Source organism: Pogona vitticeps, chromosome 5, assembly GCF_051106095.1.
Source record: "Pogona vitticeps strain Pit_001003342236 chromosome 5, PviZW2.1, whole genome shotgun sequence".
Taxonomy (NCBI): domain Eukaryota; kingdom Metazoa; phylum Chordata; class Lepidosauria; order Squamata; family Agamidae; genus Pogona; species Pogona vitticeps.
Window position 1 is genome coordinate 120829528 of NC_135787.1, and position 14346 is coordinate 120843873.

Here is a 14346-nt window from a genome sequence, read left to right on the forward strand (position 1 = left end):
TTGCTGATATACAAGTTCTTGGACAAGGTCTTCAGGATGTTGGTAAAAGATCAAGGCGTTTAGGAGGCAAACATATTAACCTACCTTCATACCTGGGTTTGGGTAAAGAAAAATCTATAGTCAATCCAATAGATGACTTTTGTCAAGAGACAGATAGGAAGTGTGACCCTTGACCTCTCAACAACTTCTGATACTGTCAGCCCTGGTATTCTACTGGATTGGGTCTCTGGATTGGGTATTAGAGGAATAGAATGACTTAGGTCCCACCTGCAAAATGGAGGTGGCAAGGACTTTGACTCCAAAACTTTTGCTATTGTTTTGATGCCAGTTTAAAATCTTGTTTATGCATCCATTTTGATGAATCAGTTTTGTTTATTCTACTGTGTTCGTTGCCTTCTTTGTTTTGATTATGGTTATGTGTTTTAGTGCTTTTATAATATCATATAGTTTATTATTTTAATTATACTTGTATGCCACACAGATAGCTATTAGAATGGTGAATGGTAATAACAGATAAATGTTTGGTTTTTACATTTCTAATATCCCACCTTGCTTGAGTAGTTTGTCTGAAATTACTGTCAACAGTAGTCAACAATTAGGTTATAATCAGTACAGTGGTGCCCCGCTTAACGATTGCCCCACATTACGACGAATCCACTTTATGACTATCTTTTTGCGATCCCAATTGCAATCGCAAAACGATGGTCTAAATGGGGGAATTTTGCTTAGCGATTATTGGTTTCCTGCTTTGGGAACCAATTTTTGCGTTATGACGATCAAAAACAGCTGATCGTCGGGTTTTCAAAATGACCACTGGGTGCTTAAAATGGCTCCCTGCTGTGCTTAGGGATGGATTCCTCGCTATACAGGCAGTGAAAATGGCCGCCATATGGAGGACCTTCGCTGGACGGTGAGTTTTTACCCCATTGGAACGCGTTGAATGGGTTTCAGTGCGTTTCAATGGGTTTTAAATTTCGTTTTACGATGTTTTTGCTTAACAGCGATTTTCCTGGAACGAATTATCGTTGTTACGCAATGCACCACTGTAGTAGAGATGGTATTAGCTCAGATAAAAGATTTATACATGCATGAGACTATATTGTGTAAACTTACACAGTATTTCATTTTACCATACAGTATAAGTAATAGACATTTATGACATTTTTACATTTAAGATTGAGAAGTTAAAAATATCTTGTAGATGGATTCCTGTGGAGATTTGTGTGTGTTATTTTACTGTTCAAAATACTGTGCAGCTCTTTTAAAGAGCTCTCTGTTGCATTTTATGTCATTTGACATACAAAAGAGGATTTTTAAAAAGCATGTTAGCATTATTTCTTATATCTTAAGGCAGTGTCTTCCATGAAATTGTTTCTCCTGAAAAATGTGAAATTAATCATATGGATAATATATCTTTCTCTTTTACCAAAGATTAATGGAATATTGTTATGTCAAACTCTCACCTTCTCAATTTCATCTTGTTGAGAACTGTCAGCCCCAGTTGATCAATTTTAAAAGGTGCCAGTTGAGAGATAATACTGAGGGAGATGGAGGGTCTCAGTCCCAGATACTGAAAGTGTTCTATAGGTTGGCAGCATTTTCAGGGCATCACAGATGTGCTACATGGAAATGGAGGCATGAAAAGATATTTTAATGATGCATTAGACTGTATTTGTGAAGGAGTAGAAGGGAAAGAAACAGAAAAAGATCTAACTATTCTCATTGGTGTCTGGATTGACCTTTTTTTGTATACATATAGTTGAATCTTTGTTATGAATCACACTCATGCTTTGTTTGATCTCTTGGTTTAAAAGGTCACAGAATGTGAAAGGAAGGTTAAAAATAAGATAAGAACATTCTTTTTATAGGCAGTTGGCTTGCAAGAAACTTCCAGGTTCCGCTGAAGAGTCCAACTATTAGGAAGAATAAGCCAGACGTCAAGAGTAGTAAGCCAAGAAAAGTAAGAAAGTTAAGCTTTACATCCAGCTGCCAAGATCTAATAACTTGAATGATGAAGGCATTCTGTATATATTGATGGATTTCTTATAAGCTGAGAATGGGGAAAATTAGAACTGTTAAATGAACAGGAGTTTGTAAGTGACACTGATTTATGGCATATCTAAAATATGCAGCTCCACATCCTCCAAATTTAACTTAACTTTGAAATCTTCAAATGTTTCATGAATATGCATTACATTTTCACTAAAAGCTATTTCCTTCACATGTAGAGGGTGTGCTATTTACAATTTTGTATACTATAGTAATGTGAGTATTCTGTAGTGTAGACTAAAAGACAGGGCACTAACTTTTTAATATTTTAATGTTAAATAATAGGGGAGAGTGTATATTTGCTCAGGATATGCTGGAATTAACTCTGCAACTGATGAGATTACGTGCTGTCATTACATTAGTTGGCACTGAATTTCAACAGAGCGTACATTGTATCTTTGGGGCAGCTAAAAGAGAATCAACCTTGGTAAGATATGCTAAACAATATAACAGCTTAACTGTTTCCTTTTGCTTCTCTCTTGCCAGAGGCTGAACTTCATAAAAGCTATTTCAGCTTTGGATGTGGTTGCCCTAATGTTTTGTTGGGTTTTTAGCTAAGATGTTCTTCTTTCTGTACTTCTTTTCCTAGTTTACCTTTCAGTTGTGACAATCTGTACTTGTTTTTCAGTACATGAGCAAAATAATTTGGCTTTCTATGTGTTTTATGAATTCTTGATCTTTATTAATTAACTTTAGTACTTCATTCATCATCTCTTGATCCAGGAAATTCCAAGTGTCTTGCAATAAATCCACAGTTCAAATGCTTTATGGTTCCTTCTCATTCAGAAGAACCAAGAGTACAGTACACTGCACTGTACCTTGTGCATTCTCAAAGCCAGCTGCAAGTTTTTGTGTTGTAGTCGTCTTAATAGACATACTGTGGGCATTCTCTTTTCTCAGTTTTTTTAGATTTAATCCCACAGTTTCTTCAGCCAAACTCCAAATTCAAAAGTACTTATACTTGTCAATTCTATACTTACATTTTGAATCCTCAGTTGCATTACATGTTCTTTTTTGAATACCAAGTGTATTTCTAAAATTAATTTTTAGACTGTGTTTATTACTTTCTTCATTGACTTTACTAAGCACTCTTTGCAGACCAACTGCTGTTGCTGACTTCTTGTTGGTTTGTTGCGCATACAGAAGGTAAACAGCATAATATTAAGCCACTTCTAACTGGCAATGGATGAGTCCTCACAACGACTCCTTAATTGCCAGCTAGAAGCAGCTGAATGATATGTGATTTGCCTTCTACATGTGCAACAAAACAACAACAGTTAAGTCACTATGCTAATTGAAAGTTATCAGTAACCTCTCCATTGACAATGATGCCATTGTTTAAATCAGCAAGTGTTTTTCTTAAAGTGGTTTAGCTGTACTGCAACTAAAACTGTGCTCACCACCTGGGGTTCAAATCCCAGGTAGCCGGCTCAAGGTTGACTCAGCCTTCTATCCTTCCAAGGTCGGTAAAATGAGTACCCAGCTCACTGGGGGGGCAATGTGTAGCCTGCATAATTAAATTGTAAACCGCCCAAAGAGTGCTTGAAGCACTATGGGGCAGTATATAAGCAGCACGCTTTGCTTTGCTTTTTAAGATGTTCTTAGGTTACAGATTGAACAGCTGAGAATATATACCTTTGTACTTCTTTTCATATCTGTAGGTCTTCTGGCATCTGCTCTTCAGCTGTTTGATGCTGGCACAAGTTACTAGTTACAAAAAACATATCTTGAATTCAGACCTTTGTTCAACCAACACATCATTTTGTTCCATTGGATTTTGTCATCGGCTTTTTTAAAAATAGTAAAGTAAACTTATACTGAATAGTGCTTCCCTGTTTCCCAAGTCTTCTCTAAATTCAAATTGTGTATCTATTTCTTATTTTTTGGTAAATTCATCTGTTTATTATTATAAACAAAACTTTCAGCAAATAACTTATGGATCTTATTATGTAGTCACTACAATCCTTGGCATTGTCTTTTAAGGTAATCTAATAAAGGTTTAGTCTTAACCAAATTTCAGGAATAATTCCTATTCTGTAGATGATTGGAAAAATTCACTAAAATATGAGTCATCTTCTATTAGCTTCAGTACATCTGTAAATATATCACAACGTCTAGGAGCTTTGTCATTTTTTTTGCATTTCAGATTTATATATTTCCAGTCTGGTATTGATATCTAACACAATAAATTTTGTTGGTCTATTATCTTCAAACAGCTGTATAATGTGCTCAGTACATATTATTATTTTTATCTTTGATGTCAGGTATAAGAGAATTGTTCCTGTCTCTCAGTAGTCAGCATTAGCTTTTAAAAATATGACTGCTGTTAATTTGCCTTTTTAATGCACTTTCAAGAAGTTGTGGATATTCTTTAGTTTCTCTGTTTTTGTTGGACCACCAGTTTTTAAAGATTTTCTTGTTTCATTCTGTGTATTTGATGTTATCTTTACTTTTTTGTTTTTCTTCCATTAACTCTTAAATTTCTCCCATCACCCACTTATTTTTTTTCAGTGCTTCTACTTTTGAGGTTGTTGTTGGTCAAGTTGCTAATATACCTGTCAGTTTGGAACCAGCAACATTTATATCTGAAATATTTGAGTTTACTGATGCCTTCATGAATCCCATCTTTAAAAACAGTATACACAGTTGGATCACTTAATTGTTTAAGGCCTTTTCTTGTTTTTAATTTTTGTACTTTCTTTAACTCGAGATGAGTGACAGGATTATTTATTTTATTTTTATTTATTTATTTATTTGATTTTACCCCGTCCCTCTAGACAATGTCTACTCTGAATTTGAGCTGAATGCACATCATCTCTGGGATGAGCATTTTTAACCTATCTATATGATCTTTGGTTCCTTAAAGCACAGTAGCATAAAATACCATCTCAGATGGATTCTTGTGTTTTGTTACCTCCCAAAAAATTTTTAGACCAACATATCCTTGCCAATGAACTTTATTTCATCTCAGAATCTGAATGTTCATCTTCTTCATCTATTTTATGCACTTGTGGGCTTTCCTTGCCTCATACATGCTGCATGCATTCCAGAGTCCTTATCTGACTTTTCAGCCAGGAGATTCTTCTGGGCATCTAAAGCCTGCTGCATGCTGAAGGGTTTTTTATATTTCTGTATAGCACCGACATGTGTACTTGGAAAATACAAGATGGTGATTTTCTGTTGCCCTTCTGTATCTGAGTACTATAGCTCATAGGTTCTTAACCTGTGGTCCGTGGACTCCTGGAGAAAGAAAGAAAGAAAGAAAGAAAGAAAGAAAGAAAGAAAGAAAGAAAGAAAGAAAGAAGGAAGGAAAGAAAGAAGGAAAGAAAGAAAGAAAGAAATCTTAATTTCCCGTGCTCATTTGCTTTTCTAACCTACCACTTCCATTAAAAATAAGTTATAAAAATAAATGTTTGATAGCAAATAACTGTTTGATATTTCTGCACATGGTAAGAACATGCAAGTGAACAACACTGAGTGTTTGAGAGACAGCACCATAACATTTCTTGCTACTGCGCAGACAGTCAGAAGCCACAAGAAGAGAGAGTCAGAGTCAATCAGTGTCAGTGCAAGGGACTTTCGTCATCATGTTTCTTCAGTTTCTGCTAATAAAACCATTTGGTTATTGTTGGGTAAAATGACTTTTCTATATTATCACAGTGCTTTCATAACTACTGTATATATTTTGGCTGAGCCTCAGAATGGATTGCTGGCTGAATCTGAAATGTAAAAGAACTGATGCTGTTGATGAGGGTGCATCTTATTCAAAGCAAAATGAATCTTCTTCCAGTCATCTTAAGAAGTGTCACCATTATAGCAAGGAATATCTATTGATGAGACCCTTCATGAGAAACTTTAAATACATATTTAATGCACTTTAGAGTTTTAAATCTTGAGTTAAATCTTGGTGGTCTGGGGCAACAAAAGATATTTAAAGGGGGTCCATGGTAAAGAAAAGGTTAAGAACTGCTGCTATAGCTGATTATGATGTCTGTATTGACATTGCTGCTGCCCAAAGCCAAGTGGGGTTTAGAAATGATAGGCTCCTTGAACGTCCATGGGCAAACCACGTCTGTGCAACATGACTGAAGTCTGTGGCGGCAGTCACAGTAATTCCAGAGCCTGGTCCCCTTGTAGTGAAATGTTTAAGGAGCAAAACCAGAAAAAGATGGAATCTGTGCCATTGAGTTACTGTCTACTTACAGTGTTCCTTTCCAGGATTTTCTAGGTATAGTTCTAATAAGATTTACCAGTCCCTCCTCCTGATGGCACTCTGAAATTGTGCACTTCTCTAAAGCCACCTCTGTAGGTTTTTTTGTACCAGGAGGTACAGGGGGAATAGAACTCCTGAATCCTGGCTCTGCAGGCAGGTGCTTTAGCAATATACAGTGGTGCCTCGCATAACTATGTTAATTGGTTCCATTAAAAACATCGTTATGTGAAAACATTGTTAAGCGAAACACCATTTCCCATAGGAATGCATTGAAAACCGGTTAATCTGTTCCAATAGGAGCCTATTCAATACATTTCAATGGTGAAAAAAAATCACCAAAAATTCAAAAAGACTCAGAACGAAGCCAAATTACTTTAACTAAGGTTTTATTAGGTGCACTAACGATTCCAAGCATTTAAAACATTTTTAAACATTTTAGAATATTTTTAAAATAGCGAAAACAGGGCTGTCAAAAAAAACGTTAAGCGAAACAGGGGACCTAAAACTGTCATCGTTAAGTGAAGCAAGGTCCCAAACATCGTTATGCGAAAATCCCCCATAGGAAACATCGTTAGGTGAGGCGGCAAAATTTCCAGCAAAGGCCATCGTTATGCGAATTCATAGTTGAGTGAGGCACTCGTTAAGCGAGGCACCACTGTATGTTGCTATCTGTTATGTGGTCATATGTGGATATTTTCTGTGGTGAACAGATCACAGAAATTGGGAGAGTGGATATGTTGTATAATAATGTATATGTGTTTCAAGTTAAGAATGGATTAATTTGATTTTCCAATCCATTTCCATTTTGCACGTGTCCATGAATAAATCTGTTTATGATTTTTCCGTTCATGTTTTAATATTAGTAAATAGACAATTCTTAAGGGACTTTCTTTTGTAACACCTTTGAAGTTTTGGCTGCTGCATGGGTGGGAATGCTATTTTGCTTGGATTTCCATTTCCCAGTACTTAAATATTAATATTTTCAAATCAGCTATACACATTGTGAATTAAATATGATTACTGCTTGTATGCCAGAATTACACCATTGTTCTTGCATATATGTTATCTTTGTTGTTGTTTTAAAATAGACAGGCCAGGATTCTCTGTCGTGGATGGTTGAAGTAATAACTGATCCAAGATTATTCATTTTTGTTGTATTCTACAGACTTCTTTGAGTTTTGTTATAATAAATTTGCTCACCTCTATTAGAAAAAGTAGAGAGGGACTCCTTAATAAAGATGTAGATAAAATCTAGATAAGTAAATACTGTAACAGGAAATAAGAACTGGGAAAGATGAAAATAAAAGTAATGTAATTATTTGTGTTCTTTTCTCCCACTCTCCTTTCTTATAGCTGTTAACGCCCAGCTACTGCTTTCATTTTCATAGCTATTTTATTGTCTTTGAATTTTCTGTTCATTTTCCCCCCTTTTAATTACTGTATTTATATAGGTGTCTCAAGGGACAAGTTATATGAGTTACTCACAAGGAAACATTCTGACTGTTTGTTCTCGTCATGAGTGTGCCCCATGCAATCAAATACAATTATGTTGACATTTTTAATATACTGTATCTGTAAGCATAAGGTCTTTTCATAATTTTTAAAAAGCCAGTTCTGAATAACAGGCAGTTCTGGATTGATTGAATGTTTATATTGCTGTAGCTAAATAATCAGCATAGTGTATACTGAGATATTTGCAGAATCTCCTGTATTCTGATTTTTTTCCTTTTCTTCTTCTTTCCCAAAGGAACTCCTTATCTTTTTACAGAACTTACCCACAATGCACTGGGGAAATGAGGAGATCAGTGTTCTCCTGGCAGAAGCTTACAGACTGAAGTTTGCATTTGCAGACGCTCCCAATCATTACAAGAGATGAAAGAACAAGAAAACGCACACCATCAATCAGCTTGTTGTGGAATAGTATCATTTTCATTATTCTGGCCATATTTATGCAAAGTTTAGCATTATGGTTTGGAAAAAGGCTATGAGATCAGTGGATTACCAAAGAAACGGGCAACACAAGCTGTTGAGAAGACTCTGTTGGCTTGAATGTCTGCATTCTTGTTTAGTCCCCATAGAAAAGATGCAAATCCAATTTTGTTTTCATTATGCTCCCCTTTTTCATTTAATAATTGAATTATTGTGTGAATGAAGGAAGTGCTTTATGTTCATTGGTATCTAATGACTGATTGTCTTGTCTCCAAGAGTTTTGTTCCCAGTCGATTATGTTCATTATTTTCATGGAAATATTTCCGGTGTCTGGTGTGCTTGGGAGCTAACAGGAATAATCAGTCTTGCACTGAAAATGAGAACAAGTGAATTGGGTAGTAAGGTCACATAGGGGTTGTATGGGCTTGTTTTTCTTTTGTTTTGAAACAGAAAATATTTAAATATCTTTAGTGTTATGCTTGTTTACAGAATGAAACCCAGTAACATAGATTTTAATGGAACACACCATCTCGAAGTTAAATGAACACAAGATATCCACACATGCTAAAACACTGTGATGCACAGATAGTGTTCATTAAAATATTTCATTTTACTTTCTGAAATATGTTGACTATAAAAGAGATTTCTTCTCCCATATCTATATCTTTATAATTTAATGCTTTGAAAACTATCATTCTTTTTCAGTATATAGACTTTTCCCCCTAGTCCAAGGCTTAGTTTACCACGAAGAATATGTTTTAATTTGTTTTTGCCTTATCTTGATTTTCTAACATGATAGGAGTACTTGACAGATAAATAAGGTATTCATCTTATTCTCACCTCCACCAAAGATGGGCTGATCTGAGTATGGAAAAGAAGCATTGGAGGAGTCAGTTACTTGATGGCCAACAGCCAGCATGCCACTTGCCCTCTGGATTATAAATTTTGATTGATTGTGAAGCAGTGTTGAAATCCTGAATTGATGATGACTCCACAGTTCTATAGTCTGTTGTCCTTGTGGACTGGTAAAGATTTCTCAGGTCTAGTCTGCTGACCTCACTGATAATGTTGCCTGATTCATTAACTACATTGACATTTATCTTTAAAGAAAGAATATGTTGCAGGAATTCATGTATATAAAATAGAGAGACATTTTGCTCAAACTAATTTGAGAAGTTTATCACATTTTTAAATTAGCCATTCGAACAAACTATTATTTTTGTGACTTGAAGTTACAGTACAGTACTTTACAACAAAAGGTTCTAGCAGGTGTTAATACTCATTAGCATAATGGCCAATTTATCTAAATAGTAGAATTGAGTAGTAAAAGGGTTTCGCCATGTAAAAATCTTGTACGTATGGGAATCTATCATGCTGCTGAGGAGGGTATCTCATAATTTTCTTCCTGGTAGATGTTTCTGTAAGAAGGCTTGCAGCACCCGCTGATGCAACCATGGATCTACTGAAGCAAGGATGATATATGATAGATTTTGAGGACCAGGAATAGTGGGAATTCATTAACATCTGGGAAGGCTGCAGGTCTCCATCCTGACCGGTGAAAAACTTTTTATCTCTTAAGTCTACAGGTTGGATCAGTGTGGCCATTGGCTAATCTATAATGTGTAAATGGAACAAAATAATTTCAAGAGCTCTTCCAATGTGCCTTTTTGTTCTTTTTTGTTTCTTTTTCCTCTTTTTAATGCCTTTTTAGCTAATACATACCTAATGCTGCTTGCCATATGTAGAGATACCTGAATGTATGAAAACTACAGGCAGTGGAGCTGTTTATGTGCTCCCCCTTCTACTAGAGTGACTTGGGAAGATCAGCATAAAAATCTGATAGGTGCATTTCCCTAAAAGGCTGCAAAAATTTCTGAAGGGTTCTTTTCTTTAAGGTATTGTTACCAGCAGATTATTTACAAGTGTCTTACTATTTAGCCATGCATTTGGATTGGATTGGGACTGTAACCAAGAAACATGGTCTCCTTCCGGTTTGAAGCCCTTGTTTACCATCACATGGCTGCATAATAGCTTTATTAAAATCCAATTGTTCTCTTCCTTTGATGACAAACAAGATGCCCCCCTTAATGGAGGCAAGATTCGAGATTGTGGATGGACTGTAAAGATGGTCTGGTGGGGTTCCGTTTCCTAGGATATCTCAGTGTGCCATTACATGAAGGGGAGGATACTTGTTTTTGCTGTCCTTGTCTTCTGTGCAGTGGAAGTCCAGGGCCAATATAGTGCTACCAGGCATGGCTACATGATTTCAACTTCTCCTGAGGTTATTAACTAATAATAATATAGAGGAGAAATTTGATTCTGTAGCATGATTCGCTATGTCTGCAGTTCTTAGAGTATGTGTCTTACTCCAGTTTTAAATTGTTTCTAAATTTAAGCTCAGTACAGTACATGATTTCTTAGTAACAGTTATTTCTTATGATTACAAAGCATCATAATGTGTCTAAAATTTATTCCATTGACAGAACATAATCTGAAAAATAAAATGCATGATGCCTACTAATTAGAGTGAATGTTTTATTTAACAATTGAGAAGGAAAAGTAAATTGCAGCATTCAGAGATTAGGATTTTTTTAAAAAAATACCTTATTAACCTAATAATTTCAGTTATGAGGAATGGATTGAGAAGAATTTGCTGTGTAGTGTAGATTGCCACTTGGCAAAAAATGCCTGGGCAACAGTAACAAAACTTCCTCTGTAAGATCCATTTGAGTGATTAAAATGAAATGAAATTGAAGTTATTGAAGTTAAAGACCAGCCCAAACAAATAGTACAGTACAAAACATAACAAAATGTGCAATATACATTATGCTAAACACTGCATTCATATAGTATGTAATATTTATGTCACAAGTATCCAAAACTGAGATAGTAGTAATATGGAGGACTTGATCAGAAAGGAACAATGATATACATTTCTCTCTTGAATTGTACAGGTCTGAACAACATGGTTTTGGTTACACACCGTTTTTAAATAAATAAATAAATAAAAATTACAATATAATAAATAATTATTCAGTAAATACTGTGCCCTTGGCCACCCAGAATCACATGAGTGTTGAACTGAAGGCGTGAAGGTGGTCTCCTTGCCGTCAAAAACAATATCTCTAATTCAGCCTCTGGATCAGAGGATCATAAAGACCTTTAAGACTCATTATACATGGTACTGTATGGAAAGGATTGTCAGCGCTATGGAAGATAACCCCAATGGAAAGAACTGTTCTCTCTCTCTCTCTCTCTCTCTCTCTTTTGTGTGTGTGTGTGTGTGTGTGTGTGTGTGTGTGTGTGAGAGAGAGAGAGAGAGAGAGAGAGAGAGAGAGAGAGAGAGAGAGAGAGAACTCTTCATGCTTTGTAGTTATGCTTGGGGGGCATAAGTGTTGTGCATGGATTTTGAACTACATGACAATCCGGCACCCCTAACCCCAACATTGTTGAAAGGCGGAGTGTAAGATTCTTCTGCTCTACTGGGAATTTTTGAAGAATTAATAAAAGAAATTCTTTACAGTGTAGAAAAGAACATGCCTCACAGTTTCCACTTCCCTACTATTACAGGGAGAGACATGATTATCCTGACAAGGGGTTCTATGATGCCTCCCCTTCAAGAGCACAAAAGGCAAGTTAAAGTAGTGAAATACTGTAGAGGAAACAAATATCTTAGTGCCTAAGGCACTATATTTATTCAGGAAACTTAAATGTTCTTGTAATTCTGTCCCAGATTCTCTGTTCAACAACTGATTTGGCTTTAGAGTAACCAAGCACTATTAAGGTGCCGGAAAAAAATCCCCAAGACAGTGGTTCCTTAGGCAAATGATCTGAGTGACTGTATTATAAGTTCCAAGCTCCATTCAGTTATGTAATGCTTCCCATTTAAAAATATCACGTGCAAAAAAGAATCTGGAGAGACAAGCACAGTAGTCTTTCAGGGTATATATATTTGTTCCCTATCTACCTTTCTCTTAAAAGGGGATTATCATTTTTGCTAGTTTTTTACCTCAAGTAAAGTGCCATCCCAACCCAATGTTACATGAAAGAAATATTTCTACCATTTCACATCTGTTTATTACAAGTATAAACATTAAACATAATTTCATATCTAATATAGATATTATTATGGTAATATTTTTCAGCATAGAAAAGATAGCAGTACATCTCGCTAATGTAGCCTAATATGTAATTTCATAAGAATTTGTAGGGAAATCCTGATGGCTTTCTTGTGATGAATGCAATATTTACTAATGATCAAAATCCTAACGGGATTTTATGCTGGCATAACACAAATAGTAAAACTTTGGGAGGTAAATGTCCTCAAGTTTAGACATTTTCTGTTAATGTGCTGAGTCATGAAACTGTGAAACATCATGGTTATGTTGATTTCAGAACTTGAGGCTATTTACCTCCAGAAGTTATGATGATTGCATTACAATTCCAGGTGTAACTAATAGAATTTGACTAATATCTGTAAGAACTGTACAGTAACCAATATATATCTATGGTCTATGCTTAAAAATGTAAATATTAAGCAGTATATTAAATGTGTAAATACAATACCAGGGAGAATATAACTATCTTACAATTATCTGTACATCTCAAATATATTGTAACAAACTAGTTGCACTAGTCTTTAATTTCGTATGGAAAAACCCATAGATTTGTATTTAACTTGAGAACTCTACAATAAAATGTTAAGTGCTCAGGTCTCTGTGTCTTTGTGTATGTTTGTATAAACTACATCTAAGAATTAATAAAGATGGTCACTGGTGCTAAATGAGCAATTCTATAGTAACTGGGTGTGACAAAGGAAGCTTTTAGACTGTGATAGTAAAACTGTTGGAGTGGGAGAGGCTTTGTAATGAAAACGAAAACTGTTTTTGCATTAGGTCAAATTCATAAATTGGATATTCCCTGTAGAGAGAGTGGTGGTGATATTTCAGTATCTTTATTGAAGGAATGCAATGTGTTTTGCTCCCATTTTAGTCACATTTGAGTCTGTTAAATTAAAAACTTGAGAGTCCTCTTCCTGAATGTGAATCTCACCTGCATGAATAAATATAGGGGGCATCTGTTCGTACTCCCTATTGCTGAAGAAGTGGATTTTGATCCATGAAATCTCATACTGAAATAAATCTATTTTAGAGTGCTACATTTTCTCTTTTCTCCCTTTACTTTTGCTAGCATGCTGAGACAGACTAACACAGCTACTACTTTGGAAATTGTAGTCTGTTATAGTAATGCAACGTAAACAATTCTGAAAACACATCTACCAGATTGTAGCTTAATTCCAGCTGTGCTCAGATACATACTCATTATGTTATTTGGATGGCTACTTTCACCATATGACCCCTTTAAGACATTAAACAAAAATCCGATGTAGCTCTGCAAAAACTACAATTTTGTGTAGCAAGAGAAGGGGACATATAATCCCTTGTACTTCTTTATCCCAGAGCTATATTTGCAAATAATAATGAGCTTAAAGACCACCAGTAGTGAATAATTAGTTGGACTGTGTTACTTGGCCTGCGGTGTAGATGTTTGTATTTTTAGTGGGGGACTTTTAGTGGGTGGGGAGTGTTTGGGAATTTTATGTGTGTGCATGTGTCTGGTCTCTGGGTGTCTGTGAATTTCGTTGTATGTGTATATACTTACAATGACAATAAATTATTATTATTATTATTATTATTATTATTATTATTATTATTATTATTATTATTATTATAATATTTTATTTTATTTTATTTTATTTTATTTTATTTTATTTTATTATTCAGTGTCTTGGAACTAGTAAATTCAGTGGGGCTTCCAGATGTGTGATTATAGGATGGCAAACTTACACTTTGGAGTTTCTCTTCTTTAATTCTTTGCTTATTACTACCTCTACTGTTTTCTCATCCTGAGAATGAGGTGTGAAGAGAACTGGGGTATTGAATGCCTCCTGTTTGAATGCAAAATGCCTGCCTTTTGTTGGAAAGAATGCTGCTGTGCCACAAAAGCTGCTCTGTAGCACACCAGCACAAGCAGAAGGTCAATAGAAAGGGTTCAATAGAATTTTACCTTCTGTATAGGTACATAAGGCAGGATTGTGCTGCCCATCTTTAAATGCCTATACTAAAGCATTGTTTCTATGTGTTCTCAAGTCAGAA

The 14346-nt window shown here is 35.4% G+C and overlaps 1 protein-coding gene across 2 annotated transcripts in view; it reads left to right on the forward strand.

Moving 5' to 3' along the window:
- Positions 1–11416, forward strand: part of TBC1D22A (TBC1 domain family member 22A) — a 190577-nt gene extending 179161 nt beyond the window's left edge. Inside the window, exon 13 of one of the 2 annotated variants that reach the window (XM_020796989.3) lies at positions 8010–11416. In XM_020796989.3, coding sequence (XP_020652648.3) covers positions 8010–8138 — 129 coding nt within the window. In that variant the 3' untranslated portion in view covers positions 8139–11416. Of the gene's footprint in view, positions 1–1868; positions 1956–8009 lie in introns of those variants that run through there. The other variant, XM_078394394.1, reaches the window with a different exon arrangement.
- Positions 11417–14346: the final 2930 nt, after the last annotated feature.